Raw genomic sequence first — 16,331 nt, 5'->3', positions numbered from 1 at the left:
GAATGTTGATTAATGCACATTGTCCCTTTTCAAATAAAGACATTAGAATTGAACCCTAGTAAGTTACATAGAGGCCTTTGTGTATTCTGAGGTGCCTTACATGAAGTTGAACTGTAACTTATTACTGTTAAGTGGAAAATCTGTTACTAGCACTGCAATGCAAAGTGTTCCTATGCAGGTCAAATAGCGCCCCAGTGGGTGATAATCTGTATCAGTGAATGGATGAGATCATAATAAATGATGCAATCCCCATGTGTCTAAGTGTGTGAGAGTGTATTTGAGAGTGTGTGCGTGTGTGTGTGTGTGTGTGTATGTGGTTGGGTGTGTGTGTGCTATTGTCCTCATTTCCTTTGGTCTAGCCTGACTCAAGGGAGAGGAATGAGGAGAAGACAGCATCTCTGACCTTAAAGCTGACTCTCATTAAATGTCACTTTTATTAACCAGTAATTAACCGCGTATTGATCTGCTACACCTGCTCAACAGACACTGGACGTGGTGAGTCATACTGGGTTCATATTTTCTCATCAATCTTCGTCATGCTGGACGGGCCATGATTAGCAGTGAGTGGAAAGTGAAGTATTTATACTAAATACAGGACATTCTGCAAGTTTCATCAACTTAGATTTGAGAAATTTGTTTGACAGTTTGAAAGGAAAACAAGATCAAGTTCTTCACAAAATAATGGAAAACAAAAGCAGCTGTTGACCTATCAGAGGATAGTTTAAATAAATTACTTTTTGAATTTGAGAACCAGGAAACAGAAGTTTTAAGGAATGAAATGCAACAATGTCCCTGACCGGATGCAAACCAGGGATGTTGCAGTTTGAGGTCGGAGGAGCTATAACCCACGGCCCAATGTTTTAAAGACTTTTGCAATTGTATTCAAGATAGGGGAATTTAGATAAGACAACGTAATCTTTTTTCTCTCATCTACAGACACTCATCTTGCCTTCCACTAAACAAAATACTTAAATCTATGCTTTATGCATGCAGAAATGTCAAACATTTCAACAGTGACTGATGTATTGGCTCTACTTTCTGTAGCGTGGAGCTCCTCTCCTGCAGAGAGAAGCAGCGACTTGATCAAAAGCAGTGTGCACATATAGCACAGCAGTGAGGTAGTCTTTGAAGAAAAGACCTGTCAACCTCACAGAGAGCAGCTGTAGTAGTTTGCTGTATAGTTAGAATACTGCTGCATGGCGCTCATCTGCTGTGACCAATTAGAGATAGTTTCCATCACTGTGGGATCCTGACTCAGGCTTTCCTCACCAAGAAACAAATGTGCTCTGTTGGGCGGGGAGCGCCAGCAAGAGACGACACACACACAGCAGGGAGAGATACCTTAATGTCTTTGATGTGACAGATTGTAGGGAGCAGAGGGAGAGAGTGGCTTTTTAGATAAACTTCTGTAGCAAATAGGGTTGATTATAAGGTTACAAATGGCCATGATGTGTTGCTCATTTGCATGAAATCAGTCTTAAATCAGCCTCCCTACAGACCTAGAGAGGGATGGGGTAGAGAATGCACACCGCCGGTCTCTTTCTATCACACATATTTGCTGGAAATCATCAGTGGTAGTGAACAATAAGGGGGACCTGGCCAGAGCTAAATACCACAGGCAAAAACCAATGCGAGCCCTCCCATTATACCAGTCCCCCATTGTCTTCTCTCTCTTTCCTAAGTGCCTCTGTCCAACACACCAGGGTGTTGTGTTCCGCTCTTTGCTGACTAAATTCCACTGACTTGCAGAAGATGACTGACACTCTCGGCAGTCAGCTAGAAATCCAAAGTGTCGGACAGAAGTCTGATCTGCTTTGTCCCCCGCGTTGTTCTCTCCTCCCTTAGTCCCTCCATCTACGGCTCTCTTTTCCTCTCCGGGGCGATAAGCTGTTCCTTCTCTCTCGCTCTCTAGTAATCTGTCATTACCGGCTTCTTGTTTCTCCTCACCTTGACTCGCAACATAGCACCGGGCGAGCGAGGTATCAGATTATGCCAATATGTAGCTGCATGTACCCCAAGATGCCCACCTCATTGCCGTCTTTAGTGCTATTCTCTTGTTTCCATAGCGACGATAAATAGAGTACATATCAATTCCTCCAAAAATATTGTGGCTAAGTGGATAGCAGGGCTGTCTTTCAATCAGGGGGTCGGCGGTTCGAACCCCGGCTCTGCTAGTTGCATGTCAATGTGTCCTTGAGCAAGGCACTTAACCCCAAAATTGCTCTCGTAGCTGTGCCTACGGTGTAGAAATGTGACAGACTGAATTGTAAGTTGCTTTGGATAAAAGTGTCTGCTAAATGACTGTAATGTAAATAGAGGCGAAGGTTGTAGCCTCTGCTTTCTGGCCTGCCACATGGGTATTGTCTTGTTATATAAGACACAATACATTAACAGTTGGCCTCGAGCATGTTTCTTTATAAAGTGTTGCCACCGGTGGGCCGTCACAATGTTGTTTATTGAATCTAAAAATGACTCAAGTAAGCCCAAAGTAAAAAGATATATTTGCATAGTGGGTATTTTAATGAATTCGTGCATACTAATAAATTATAACTGTCTTACTTGGCTTTGGCATCAGCATCCTCATGGCCTTTACTGGACACATCCTCCAAACCTCCAATCAGGTGCTTGAATGAACTGAAACACAGACAGAAAATGTTAAAACAGCAAACATTCATGATTTGTTTTGTTTGAGAATTTATAGTAACTATTTAATGCAGTTTGTACACTACAGGCGATCCGTATAAGTAGCTGGTGCAATATATGGCCAGACTGTCATTAAGAACACTGCCAGTTACTATTAAATATTCATCAGTCTGCATTTACTGTGGAAGAGATGAGAAGACAGAGCAACCTCGAAGAGGTGTAAAACAGTGTGATAGCAGACGTGGGATGAGTGGATGTGTCAGCGGCAAAAGAAAGTCAAAGAAATGTTTTAATAAATGAATTATAGAATAGAAAACATACCCTGCTGGGGGATTAAAAAAAAAATCACTGGGTATTATGACCAATATTATAATACCTAAAGAACAATATTTTCTGTTCTTGACGTTATTTTACCGAAAGAAACCGCACAACCATGTTCTTTTCAGGCCACAATAATACAATTACAATAGTGAATGAAACAATTTTGTCACTGGATATATCAGAAAAAAATTAATTATTATTAGTATGACTACAGAGGATACAAACATTAAAGAAAGTTTACGATTAGAGGTTGACTGCAGAATAACAAGCTACATAATAAGCTAATTTGCTGAAATAAAATCCTCCAAAGTTGCACTTCTGGGGAGATCTTGTACATGAAAAATAATAACTACTCTTGGGCTCATTGCTATGTATGGCTGCCTAGAAGAACAAATAACTAAGACAGTTTTCATGCAAGGCTCATCAAGCTGTCAGCCAGACGATGTAATACATCTGGTGTTTTCTCCTGTTGAGACTGTAATGCCTGTAAGCTGCGACTGCTTCCATGCTGAGCTTTTCCTTAAAGTGTTTGGCTGCTTACAGTTTCTATTGCAGTAGCGAATCGGCGACTCCCTGCCTTTTGTTTTCATTCCCCATCTCTTTCCAACTGTCTCCATCTCCTCCCGCAATTATCCTCATCTTACCTCTTAATAAGCTGCACCGTTTCGTTTTGATGCATCACACGTGCACGGACATAAAGAAAACAAATACATGCACACAGAAGGTTTAAATACTATAACTTGGAATCTGCACCGACCTCTTGGCTGGGAGACATAAACACACACACAATAAGCTAGTTTTGGGGCAGTGAGGGTATTAGCTGCTCGTATGACAGGCAGAGTGAAAGGCAGTGATAATCACCTGTGCTAGATGACTCACTCACTCACGATATCCTCTGTTAGCCCTGAGGATGCCGTGTTCCCTGAGGCTAGAGGGAGGCCCTTGGTAAACTGATACCATCTCCTCCCTGCGCCCAATCCATCTGTCTCTCTATTCTCACCACAGGACTTAATCCTTAGATAGCGACCGGAGATAAACTTCTGAGGATCTACATTTTTAAGTACAAAAACACGATAAGCTTTGTGTTAAAATGTCACACCATGCCCCTGCAATGCAAAGCTAAAAATGTGGTTTTGCTCTTTGATAATCTCCTGACGAACACCACTGGAAAATCAGCCCTTGTGAGTCATGGCATAAACTGAAATCCTTTGCTGAAGTTGATTTAGGATTCAACACACATGCCTTCTTGGCATTACTTGAAAAGTAAATCTAATAATTTTAGCTCTTTGTGTGATTAGAAAACTTGCATGAGAATTCGGTGAGTCCTGAACATCGCCTGTTAGGACTCCCAAACGTTGTGAGCACTCAAACAAGACACTGGAGCTGAAGCTTAGGGGAAGCATGATCCTGGAGAATGCACAATTCTTGTCTCACATTACGTTTATTGAATGTGTAGGAATGTAATGTATTAGATCATGTAGGATAAATTGGACATTTTCCACGAGAGCTTGATGTTTTTTGACAGCTAAATGTGTGCCATGTTCATCCATAAGGTGCAGAAGTGGGTTCATGTGGATGTCTCAGTGAAGGTACCACCGAGAAATTGTCCTTGCATAACCATGATGAGCAGAGCAGAGTTTGTGGGCTTGTTTTGCAAGGCTGCTCATGGCAGACCACTTTAATGCCGATGGAACAAAAGGATCAATAATGTATAACAGTCGTTATGTTTCTTGAGGGAAAACTTTATTGATACTCACTCTCTGTCAATGACTAGACAGGTGACTGCCTCTGCTGCAATGACGTTGGCTGTCCTGATGTCCTCCCTGAACAAAAAGAACATACAACACAATCAGGCACAGAAGCCACATTGGCACATTTGATCCAATATGAATACACACTGTGCGGCTGTTATTAAATCACATTGTTATTAGTTTTAAATGTTTTGTCAGAGCTGTGATGATGGAAACAGTCGAAACGTAACACCTGCATATCAATGATGGGCTATTCAACTCCATTCACTACATAAATGCCACTGGCACACAATGAAAGCATTACTCTCAACGGGCAACACACATCGATGCATGACTGGCATTACTCTTTATTATATTTGACATCAAGTTCGTCTTCCTCTGATGACGATGCTTCTTCAGAGGAGTCGCCCCAACCGCACGAGTCCTCAGAGTCTGTATCCCAAGAATCCATCCTTCACTGTGAAGGACTTTCTGCACACAGAGTCCCACAAGGGATGAGCTCTAACTCTGAACCAGCGCACTGCTCAGGGCAGCCCTCCGACAAAAGACACGTCTGTCGTACTTATACATTAATCTCCAATCCAATTGTAGTGTTACCCACTTTGCCGCAGACAAAAATATTACAAAAAGACGGGAAATTCTTCAGGGGATGTCCCACAAGCAGATTATTCCGAACCCCATTTTCTTTTAAAAAGAAAAAAAAGATCATACTCTGGATGAATTTACTGTCCCATTGGGGAGCAAATAAAAAGCCAAAACAGACTCTGCTCGAGATTCGCAAAAGTTAATTCAATTAAATTGAATTGCTGACAGTAGCTGACAATCACTCTCTGCGTCTGATCCAAACTCAGACACATGGCAGCCTATTTCAATGAGCTGAGGTGACAATTCCTCCTCATGCCATGTCAACCGCCCCCGCCCCCCCCTCCCCCTTCTCGAGCACAAACTCACACACACATACACTCTGCCTCACTCTTTCGGCTGACCCCTTTGAATAAAAGGGCACAGCTGGTGGGGGAACAACACATTTTGAAAGGTGAGGACTACAGAGGAGTGTTTGTCAGGGGGCAAAGGATACATTGGGGCCCTCGCGCTATCATGGCTAATACAGTATTTCATTCATGCCCGATAAGCTCCTATGGCCGGCTTTCATGCTCTTAAAACACAATACTCTGGCAAACACCGCTCCACCTGTTCTTCTGTTTGCACACAACACAATCCAAAACCATTTGAATAAGCACACTTACAGTATAACCAGGCTAATGGGTGAAAGCACTTGATGTCCCCGTTTGGATGAAGACACTGTGTTACACAACGTGGTTGTCACTATTGGTTATGTGTTGATTTGTTTGGGGAACAATAGTCGTGATGATTGACAGTCAGTGGGAATGATTTTTCAAGACTGAGGTGGGAAGAGAAGATGTGAAGAAAAGTTATTGGATTTGTGTTATTCGTAAAGGGAGGCGTAAGAAACCCTCATAAACGTTGGCCTAACTGTATATCGGAGTTGAATACTGTATCCCTTTTATCCTGATATAGGTCCTTTCATAACTGTTCTGGTAGTTCAATAAATAGTCTTTATGAAATAACAACAAGCAATTGACGAATGAAAAGTGCTGAATATTTTCTCACTTAACTAAGAACTTCAGCGCACAATTAACACGAATGAATTACAGAGAAACAATAGATAAATATGTCCAGCTATACACTAACTATGTTGTGTATGCACAAAAATACAAAGTAATCAGATTAAGATAATAGTTTGATTTAAGTACACCGGGGTAATCCAATAAACTGAAGTTTTGAACGATAAAGCTGAATTAATGAATGTAAAAAATCCTGCTCACTGCTGTTGAAAAACACTCACAATTAATTTTAACCAACATTTGGGTTCACAGTGGAACTTCACACATTATTCTCCACTGTTATCATTATGTCCTTAGCTGGATGCACTATTGTATTGTGGGGTAATGAAGCTGAGAGGCTGGAGAAGCTAATGACTGGAAGGCACCAGTTGGAATCCAATTTGTTAATTGCATTGAACTGAGTGGGAATGTAATGTGTGACCAAAAACCGAAATCTTCAAATTCCCTCAATCTATTTCACCAACTGAATTCCTAGCCGTGGGGTAATGAAAGGAACTAAATAAAAGAAACAGTATTAGTATAATTGGATGATTATTCAAATATTCAGAAGCTGAATGAGGGGTCAACTTGCTCTGTTAAGGGCTGTTGAGGCACAAATGCTTGTAATGTCCCAGCTGTGAATCAGCCTGCCGTGGACTCACTCTTCAAAAGCTTTCGACCCTATTTCTACAAATTGACCTGCCTGTCGAGTAACTTGAAGAAGCTTTTTAATTCATGTCAAATACTGTACGTATCCAAGGACAAAAACAAAATTGCTTATTCAATTCTGAGAATTAATGCAGCTGCTTTTAGTGCGTCTTTGCTTGTGCATCTGTGTGCGAGTGTGTGTCTGTTCAAGAATGCCAAGGATTTAAATCATTTTAAATAGCTTTTGTCATAACTTTAAGTTCAAGAAGCTTATGCAACACATTTTCTAAATGGCCGATATTTAAACAAGAGTCAACTCATCAGACACAAACGCATCCGTTTTCTCATGGCAATGAGCTGCAACTACAGTAACAATCTGTTACACGAGTTAATTTGTCTCATAAAAGAAAGCATACAGTATTTGGGTAATTCACTTACCATGGTGATGGAACAAGACAACACAACACAACACTTGGGCTATATTGAAAGAGTGATTAAGCATGAATTATCCTTTAGAGACCGCAAGGGCTTCATGTTAGAGAGCAGCTTGTTACACCTGTCCCCTGCTGCTCGAGTGTGGCTGAGGAAAACAACTTAGTGTGCAATTGCGTTGATGCTAGCGATGTTCTATGGGAAACACAATCGCTAAACAATATGTGTCAGAATGATTCATTTGCATGCTGATGAGCCTAAATCATCCACTAAGCCAAAGAAGGCTCTGCACTTGTTAACTGTAGCGCAACAAGAAACGCATTGGAAAACAGACACCCACTCGCACACAGACGCACTAAAAACAGCTGCATGCCATGTCTGGAATGTCCTTTGGACGTACACAGGAGGGGGCCCGTGGTGTTGATTTTCAGTAGATAGTTGAAATGAACCTGGTAATTGGACATTGATCTGGTGTCCCGGGAAGGGGGTTATGAAAATAACGTACAGGCTTGGAGGCTGAGAGTGGGGCAGTAGCTACGGGACTGCAGTGAGGGAAGTAAAGCTGGGGTCAGTACTGGGGCAGGAACAAGAGGTGGCTGTGGGACAAACAGCCAATAATTTGTGCTTAATCTCTGTGACTGGCAGGTATTCAGGTGGGCCTGGATAGCTGTGTCACAGATTTCTATTAAATCACTTACGTAAATGACTGTGCCAGTGCTTTTGTGCAGCCTTTTCCCATTAACTACAAAATTGCGGATTTTACACATAACTGCAAAGTATGACCACTTTTCCATACCAGACATTTTTACATATATGAATATATTTATCCTCCTCTTTCGGGCAGCCACTTTCACACTGGCTGGAAATGATTCATTAGGAACAAACCCTTGATATGCACCATCTCGTTTTCAAAGGTGCCTCAACAACAATACAACATGAGTACAATTAGACAAAACATTTAACACGAAACAAAACAAGATAATCAAAAGATACAAATGTGACAAAAACAAACAAACAAAATAAACAGATATCAAATAATAAGAAAAAACAAATTAGGATGTCAAACTGAGAATAGACCATTCATTCATAGATTATAGGAGAGTATTAAAGTCAGTGATCACATTAAGTAATAAAGTTATAAAATATAAAGTAATAGAGACGTTATTACTGAAAGTGGACGGATGATTTTGATCGGATATTCACAGGTAGATTATTTCAATCAGAGGGAGCTTAAAACTTCCTGATTGGTGCATTTGTGTTGTTTTTTTCTTCCATATCCAAGATGTAAGTCTTTGCTGCTGAAGATTATTTCAGTCACATGTTATGCTGTCGATTAACCAAACACACTAGGAAAATGCTAATGTGGAATGGTTACTCTTGAGTCTCAAGATGTCTGAGCTTGCCACAGACACATGAAAACACTAACTGGGGAACCAGTGTTTCTCGTGTATGGAAATTATTTCAGTCTGACATAATGGGGCATACTTGTGAAATTGTTCATTATTTTGTAAATTCAAGTCTCTAGCTGAAACAGTTTTCAGCTCTCCCCCTCCTCCATTCCCATCTACAGTTGGGTTCCAACATCTGAAATACATTTTTGATCTGCGGGAAAGTCTGAATAAACAGTCCCTGTTCGTATCTGCATATCAACAAAACAATTGTGCATGCAAAAAATAAAAAGGGGCAACATGGGATTCAGTTTGACAAAGTACTTTTCAAGATGTCTCAAAAAAACTTCAAATCATTGTTGGTTTATTTGCATGCTGTAATGGTATGAACTGTGAGCAGTAGCTGTATAAAATAACAAATGTCTTCAGTCTAAAAATCCATGGTATGCTTTAGAGCAAACTAAAATATACAGAGGATACGGACAGGAACATACAGCAGCAATGACAAATATACAGATTTGTAGTTAATAGCAGATGGCAGAAGGTAATGCTTTGACTCGTGGGGGATGAGCTATTAAAAGACTGAGGGTACGGCTTGGAGTGAAGGGAGATGGGTGATTCTACAAAGCAGCATTTAGACCAATGAGCACTTCATCACTTCAAAATATAGCATTGATTTCAATGAGACCATTGTGTTGCAGATTGCTCTGGCCAAAATTATGGGCGCGGACCAGGTGTAATGATACTCTACAGTCATGGTAGCACCTCTATTGTGCTGAGCTACATGTTAACATAAGCATGCTAACATGTTTAAAATGACAATATTTACATGCCGATGTTTAACAGGTGTAATGTTCATCATCTTATTTTAGCGTGCTGGGATAATATTTGCTAATTAGCACAAAACATAAAGTACAGCCAAGGCTGATGTGAATGTCATGTTTTTGTGTTTAGTCGTGAACCAAAGTATCAGACAAATAAACAATTTGAATTAATGATGGCTCTAGATAAAAAGTTAAAAGGCACAGTGTGTGTAGGACTTGGTGGTATCAGCCGTGTGTTGGTAGATTGCAACCAACTGAATCCCCCTCGGCTCACTCCTCTCTTTCCAAGACAGCGATATCATGAGCTGCTGAGTGCAAAACCTCTAAGGCCCTTTAAGAGATCGCCGAAGTGATTACAAGTTATCTTGAGAGGGACATGAATGTTGGTACCAAAATATGGTCACTTCCATTCACTAGTTACAAAAAAATCCCAAAATGGCGACGGCCAAAACCCAAGATGGGGAGGCTTCAAAACCGCAGTCCACAGACCAATGGGTGACGTCACAACGACTACGTCCACTTCTTATCTAGTGTCTATAGGATAAACAATGTATGTCTCATCTTCTCAACATATACCTTTAGCAACATACCCACACTAACACAGCGTCTCAGGGTGATTAATCAGAGGGCTATATTGTGTGTGTGGTCTTCAAGTGGTCTGACACTGACACCAATCCCAATCACATTTCTGTCTGTGACATTACACTTTTTTTATTTCTCACTCTATTAAAACACACGCACACACACACACACACACACTAAGTACACTTGGCTGAGGAGGTCAGGGCACATATTGTCTGTGCTATAGATGGATCTACACCTCAACTGGGAGTTCACACTTCAGCATGATGTTGATCCATCTTTTCCTGGAACATCCACCAACGAAGGATTCATTCAGGGCTAAGACATGTAATGTGATTTTTCTTCAGCTGTTACAATGTACACATAAGCCCGAACAAAATCATTATGTCTGGCACTGGCAGGGGAACAGACTTTGATTTCTAAATATGTTGTTCTCACAGATCAAAGGCAAAGTCTTCAGATGGACACAGTAGCCTTTGAGTAGGGGCTATTGAGTTTCATGAGCATGGGCACACACAGTTAACTTCTGATTACAAAGATGGCCCTGCAGAAGAGCCCTGTGATCAAAAGCCTACTTCGAAGATGGCCAGCATCTCAATCATGCAAATTTACGAGACACGCTTGACCATCAAAGGTGTAGTTGAATGGGCTTCTCTGGCTCAAGACACTCCAAGACAAAAGGCGGTCAGGCCAAAAGAGGATAACAATACCAAGCAGATGCAGAGGTAGAGAGAGCACTTTGTTTTAGTGGGATGTAGAAAAGGTACTGTTTTCTTGAATAAAAAAAGAAAGCATGAGATGCTCTAGAGGGTGCTTTGAAGAGCTTTTCAAAACGGCACACTACTATTCTGGGAAATACTAAATGTATTAGATATATTCACGGAAATGCGTGATATGGCATGTATTTATATAGAGACGTGTGTGTGTTGTGCGTGTGTGTGTGGACATACAAAATCGTCAGCGTGAGACATCCAGATGTTTTGCAGTCTTTCTTTTAAACGATTACGTAAAATCATTGAATTCCTGAAAAATTCAAATAGTTCAACACAAAAGTAGCACAGCTGCTAAATCCATAATAAATTAGTACTTTGTGTCATGATCTCATTCATCAAACAGCAATTTTTTTTTGTTGACGTCTCATCAGTGTAAAGTATTGAATGTCTGTTTTGGGACAACCTACTCCTCCCACTGCCAAGAGATCAAGCTTCCCGTGCCTCACATGTTCTGCATGAATATTAATGCTCCGTCATATTTTATATCCTATGGTTGTTAGCTTTAACATACGGGAAGAAGCCCAACCATCTGTGCAATTCCAGCTGTCGCCCGAACCTCACATCTGACATCTGGAGTGTACCTCTTAAAAAATCAAAAAAATAATGATTGACAGTTTTGACAACAAATAAGCTAGCATGTATTTTTCACAGGACACTGCTTTGGGTCAATTTAAGTCTCTTTGTGTTTGAAGGCGTTAATATATGCTCTCCAGATGTGGTTGTTAAGGGCTTGAGACATAACATCAGGAGGCTTTCACTTTCATCAGCCACAAGATGGCAACATCTACATTTTTTTCATGTTGACACTGTTGGCCGTGTGTTTGCACACATTCAAATGTTCTCTCATGAGTGCATATGGTCTCTGTTTCCCCTCACAGGTATAATCCCTCCCTCTATTTTAATAAAACATTGTACACAGATGCACACAGTATAAGACAGGACAAACAGCGGGGTAAAAATATCCCATCGGGGCATGGTGCTTTGACGCCAGAAGCCACATAAAATGTTTTTATTACACTGAAGTGTCCTTTCAGTGAAAGTATTTGAGAGCTTGGATACCACTGAATGTTAGCAGTACGGCAGCAGTGAGTCATCTGATCCCTACAGTCTATAAAGCCTGGTTATTTCAAACTTGCCTCAGTACATCTTCAGAGCTAGACAATTCTGGCCGAGGCGTCTAAAGAACATGATGTTTGTATTACATGTTTTTACTCTATTGAAATACGCTTCTGTGTTAGGAACAGCCACTATGCTCACATACTTACCACACGTGTTCATCAAAGAGAGGGATTGTTACAATCAAGGACACCAAGAAGATGTCTATGGCCCAATCACAATGTCCACCCAAAGGCCTTAAGCCCTGACGTCACCTGGCGAATGGTGTGTGAGAGGCAGTGAGAGCATGAAATGGTTTGAATACCTGTGGGACAGCACTTTGCGGCAACATAACCAGTACCATGACAACATCATAACATGTTCTGTACAATTGTGGGTTTTTAATTTATGTTTTTTGATGCCTGATTTCAACGTCTTCCATGTGCCTGCTTTATGAGACGAGAGTTAATTGTCAAATAATCTATTTACTTCTTTTTGTCAACACAGCTTCAGTAAGCAAAATTATAAGAAACGGTTGATGAATAAACCAGGTGTTTAATATAGCCTCTGCTTGCATTCCAATGATTTCAAGTGTTTTATATGTACTAAATTATTGATGTTAATGTTTCTGTGTAACTGTAATATTCCAGGCTGAACACCCATGTGCCATCCTCTTTATTTACCATTGTTTTTCTCTGCTTTCTACGTTCCCCTTTGTAACCCGGTGTTTAACGTCACAATACTATGAATTGTGGGTAACTCTCACAGGCAAAGGCTGCACAAATGAGGACTGAGGTCTCAAGATGTCTGTGAGAGCCCTCAAGCACCTGACAATTTGACAGTGGGACAACTCTAAACCCTCAGGGTCTTTGCGGGAACACGCCTCGAAGTCTGAGTCTGTGAGTGTGGAGATTGGGATTGGGCCCTTGATATGGCAACCAAGACAGGGAATGAGAAGAAAAGACAAAAGAATCTAAGAGACACACACACATATATATTATTGTCTAAATAAAATAATGACTTTTACCCTGTAGTTTCTGTGTGACTAGCTGTTTGCAAAATATAGCACAGACGGGTTGTGACTTGATGTGGTTGTGAGGGATCTCCACTGTCCGCTGAACATTCACACTGTTTTTTTCATTTGATTTGGGCAAAAATAGAGCTTGAGAAAGAGGAGCATGCATCAGTAATTGTATTTGCCCTCATTTTTACTTTATGCAAAGGGCCTTGAAGGTAAAATAGCTGCATCTTTAGATATGCATGCTGTTTATATAGATTTAGCAAGGAATACAATTACATAGCGAATCATTTGTCAATGTTTGCGACTCAAAGTGTATCTCAGTGTATTTTCAGTTGAAGAATATATACTGTATTTCTTTTAAATGTATTTCAATGACTCCCTCTGTCTGATCAGGTCAGACTAAACATATTTTATGTGATTCAGAGACAGATAAAATGTGACTGCAATAGCGACAGTAAATCAGGCCTGAAGTTGTGTAATGTGTGGCTTGGGCTTTAATTTCCAAACACTTAGCAAGTTATCATGCCTCTCAGGATGAGTGAGTGGTGTAAAGAATAGGGACAGACAAGAGCTGGAGGCTGATGATAGCAAATTAAAAAGGATAAATGCACATTAGGTACAAGAGGGAGGATATTAAAGAAAGGTTGCGAGTGAAAACTAGAAGGGAAGAGGGTGACAGAGAAGCAGACAGAAACAGCGGGAGAACAGAAGATTTAAATTGGAAGAGACATTGTTATTCGGAACAATCTTACCCTTGCAGTGCTTTCTCTCCAAACCAGTCTCCTTTTCCGAGGCTGCGCAGGTAGACAGGCTCTCCATTGGGCAAGTCTTCCCTGGTCACATTAACCTGGCGAAAGGAGGAAAATGCAGGTGGAAGAGAGTTAAACAGAAGAGTAGTGTGACAGGAAGGAAGATATGAAAAAAAAGTGATGAAAGAAGGCTTGATGTATAACAGTATGAAGATGTGTGGCAAGTAAAGGAGAGGACATTTCATTTACACATCGCTCCAAATGAAAGTGATAGTATATGACTTCTCAATATGGCAGGTTAATCACACTATTATAAACAGGGGAGGGGCGCTGGTGTGACCGATATCTCTGTTCATGGGTGGTGTGTTACAAATAGGTGACTGCCATCTCTGTGAGCATCTGGAAGACTACTTCATTAGCCAGATGACATGTGAGTGATGGCACTGTGCCGTGCCGGTTGTCTTTTCAAATCAAAGTGATGGTACGTAGATCTTTAGAGGAAGTGAATGGAGACGGTCGTTTCGCCTAATGAAGGATCTTGTCTTCATCCATTAGTCAGTTCTGCACAGGTGTAGCAGCGTATCCAGCACCAGCACACTGTCACAACAACACCTGAGTAACACCGTTAATATTCATTCAAAAAGCAAAAAGCAAAAAGAAGCAAAAGATGGTAAAAGGTTCAGTCCGAACGGCAGGTTTTGTGTGTGTTGTGCAAATTTGGAGGCATGCTCTCTAGTGTTTGTGGTCTGACTGGAGACAGTTGTGTGGTGAGTGATGTGGAAATAGCCAAGCGTAAAGCATTGAGAAAATCTGGAGCGTGTCCGCTCATGTCTGCGCCAATGTGTTTTGTTTTCTTTTTTTGATGTAGTTGTGCCGACCTTGTGAAGTGGGATCTGTTTGGGGTCAAATGGGAGTAAAAAAAGACAGGAAACATAATGTATCTTCATCCTTTACAATGACAGGTACATCCTGGAAATGTCAACTGTTAGAAAATGCTACATAATAACTGTGAATTTGTCTCACTCACTGGGATTTGTGAGGGAATTTGATACATATACTGTATATAAAAGTAAGACATGTTCAAATCTTAGCATATGTGGATTTAAGAGACTTATGAGAATTATGTTGTTAACAAATGCACATAACGATGATGAGGAGGAAGGATAGTGAAGGAGAAACAGGAACAGTGGAAGGAGCCTCAGAAGGAGGATAAACAAGATGAGGATGAAGAGCAGAGAGAAAGCAAAGGAGAAAGAGTAGCTGCATCAAAACATGTTAACAATGCAAGCACATGAAAGCCCACCAACGGTGTTAATGCCGGATGAGTCAGTGTGTCATCTGTGCTCAGTGTATTTGCCAGTGTTGATGACAGAAAGGTGAAATGAAAGTGACTCCATCCTCCTTTCTAGATGCTCCAAGAGCATCTGCAGGAGATGATGACAGAGGCGGCCTCTCTCCCTTATCTCCAAGATGATTGATGACGGCCAACTTTCATCCAAAAATACTAGCACTTTGCTCCAAAAGAGCAAAGTCTGTTGCCATGTGTGCAACAAGGCCCTCCGTTGCGATGTCATGATGATTATTTTGGTGGTAGGCTAGAAGGACAGTTCTCACCTTTCCCTTACTGATGATGAAGAAGGTGTCTCCTCTGGCCCCTTGTCTGATGATGAACTCTCCATCTCCATAATGTGTCTGTCAGAAGAGAAGACCAGAGAAGAGTCGTGTTATTCAGGCACACTATCATTATTTTGTCTCCTTTCCCACATTGGGAGTGAGACTCCTCACTCCACGGACCAAAATGTACCCTTCAGAGGAAGTGAGGCTGAATTGGGTGCAGTGAGCTATATAACAATTAGATGCTTTTCCTTGTTAATAGCAGAGACTGGCCGGCTGTCCAGGTGGGTTCTCTGCTTTCCACCCACTGCTTGTTTGGACATGCACCGTGACCTTGAATGAGCATCTACAGAAAACGAGTAAATAAAATGAATAGTACTGCATCAAATCTGAAGGCAAATCACACCTCCTTTCCCAAGAGGAAAACTGCTATATCCATCCATCAATCCATTTTCTACACCAAGTGTTCCTGTTGAGGGTGGCTGGTGCCGGAGCGTATCCCAGCATTCATTGGTTGAGCAAAGAAAAACACTTTCACAAAGACATTTCCTCCTTGCGTTGAAAATAACCTTTAGTGCCAGATAAGAAATGCATTTGCTTGCCTGATGCGTGAGATGTGACAGAACTTCATATGATGTGAAAAACCTCTCGTGCCATGGAGAAAACTGGATACAGAGGTATAACATGATTTATAGAACCAAGGCACAAGAAGCTAAAGGAGTCACTAAAACACTTATAGGGGACCTAAGGTTAACAAGCATCAGTTTTTGATTTTCATAATGCACGTTCCGGTGGAATTTTGACATTCCCAGCAAACTGTATACACAATATGCTGCACTAAGTCTAGACTGAAGACAGAGCTCAC

The 16,331-nt window shown here is 41.0% G+C and overlaps 1 protein-coding gene across 2 annotated transcripts in view; it reads right to left on the bottom strand.

Annotated features, from left to right (window-relative positions):
- Positions 1-16,331, bottom strand: part of LOC116397220 (cGMP-dependent protein kinase 1) — an 80,953-nt gene that overhangs the window by 7,341 nt on the left and 57,281 nt on the right. For both annotated transcript variants that reach the window (XM_031872479.1, XM_031872471.1), the window contains exons 6-9: positions 15,467-15,544; positions 13,856-13,950; positions 4,722-4,787; positions 2,560-2,634 (exon numbers count right to left, since the gene is read on the bottom strand). In XM_031872479.1, the coding sequence (XP_031728339.1) occupies positions 2,560-2,634; positions 4,722-4,787; positions 13,856-13,950; positions 15,467-15,544 (314 nt within the window). The remainder of the gene's footprint in view (positions 1-2,559; positions 2,635-4,721; positions 4,788-13,855; positions 13,951-15,466; positions 15,545-16,331) is intronic.

The sequence above is a fragment of the Anarrhichthys ocellatus genome, unplaced genomic scaffold (genome assembly GCF_004355925.1).
Source record: "Anarrhichthys ocellatus isolate YVR2014 unplaced genomic scaffold, GSC_Weel_1.0 scaffold3, whole genome shotgun sequence".
Lineage (NCBI taxonomy): Eukaryota > Metazoa > Chordata > Actinopteri > Perciformes > Anarhichadidae > Anarrhichthys > Anarrhichthys ocellatus.
Note: the sequence above shows the minus strand (reverse complement) of the source record. Positions and strands in the feature narration are given on the sequence as shown.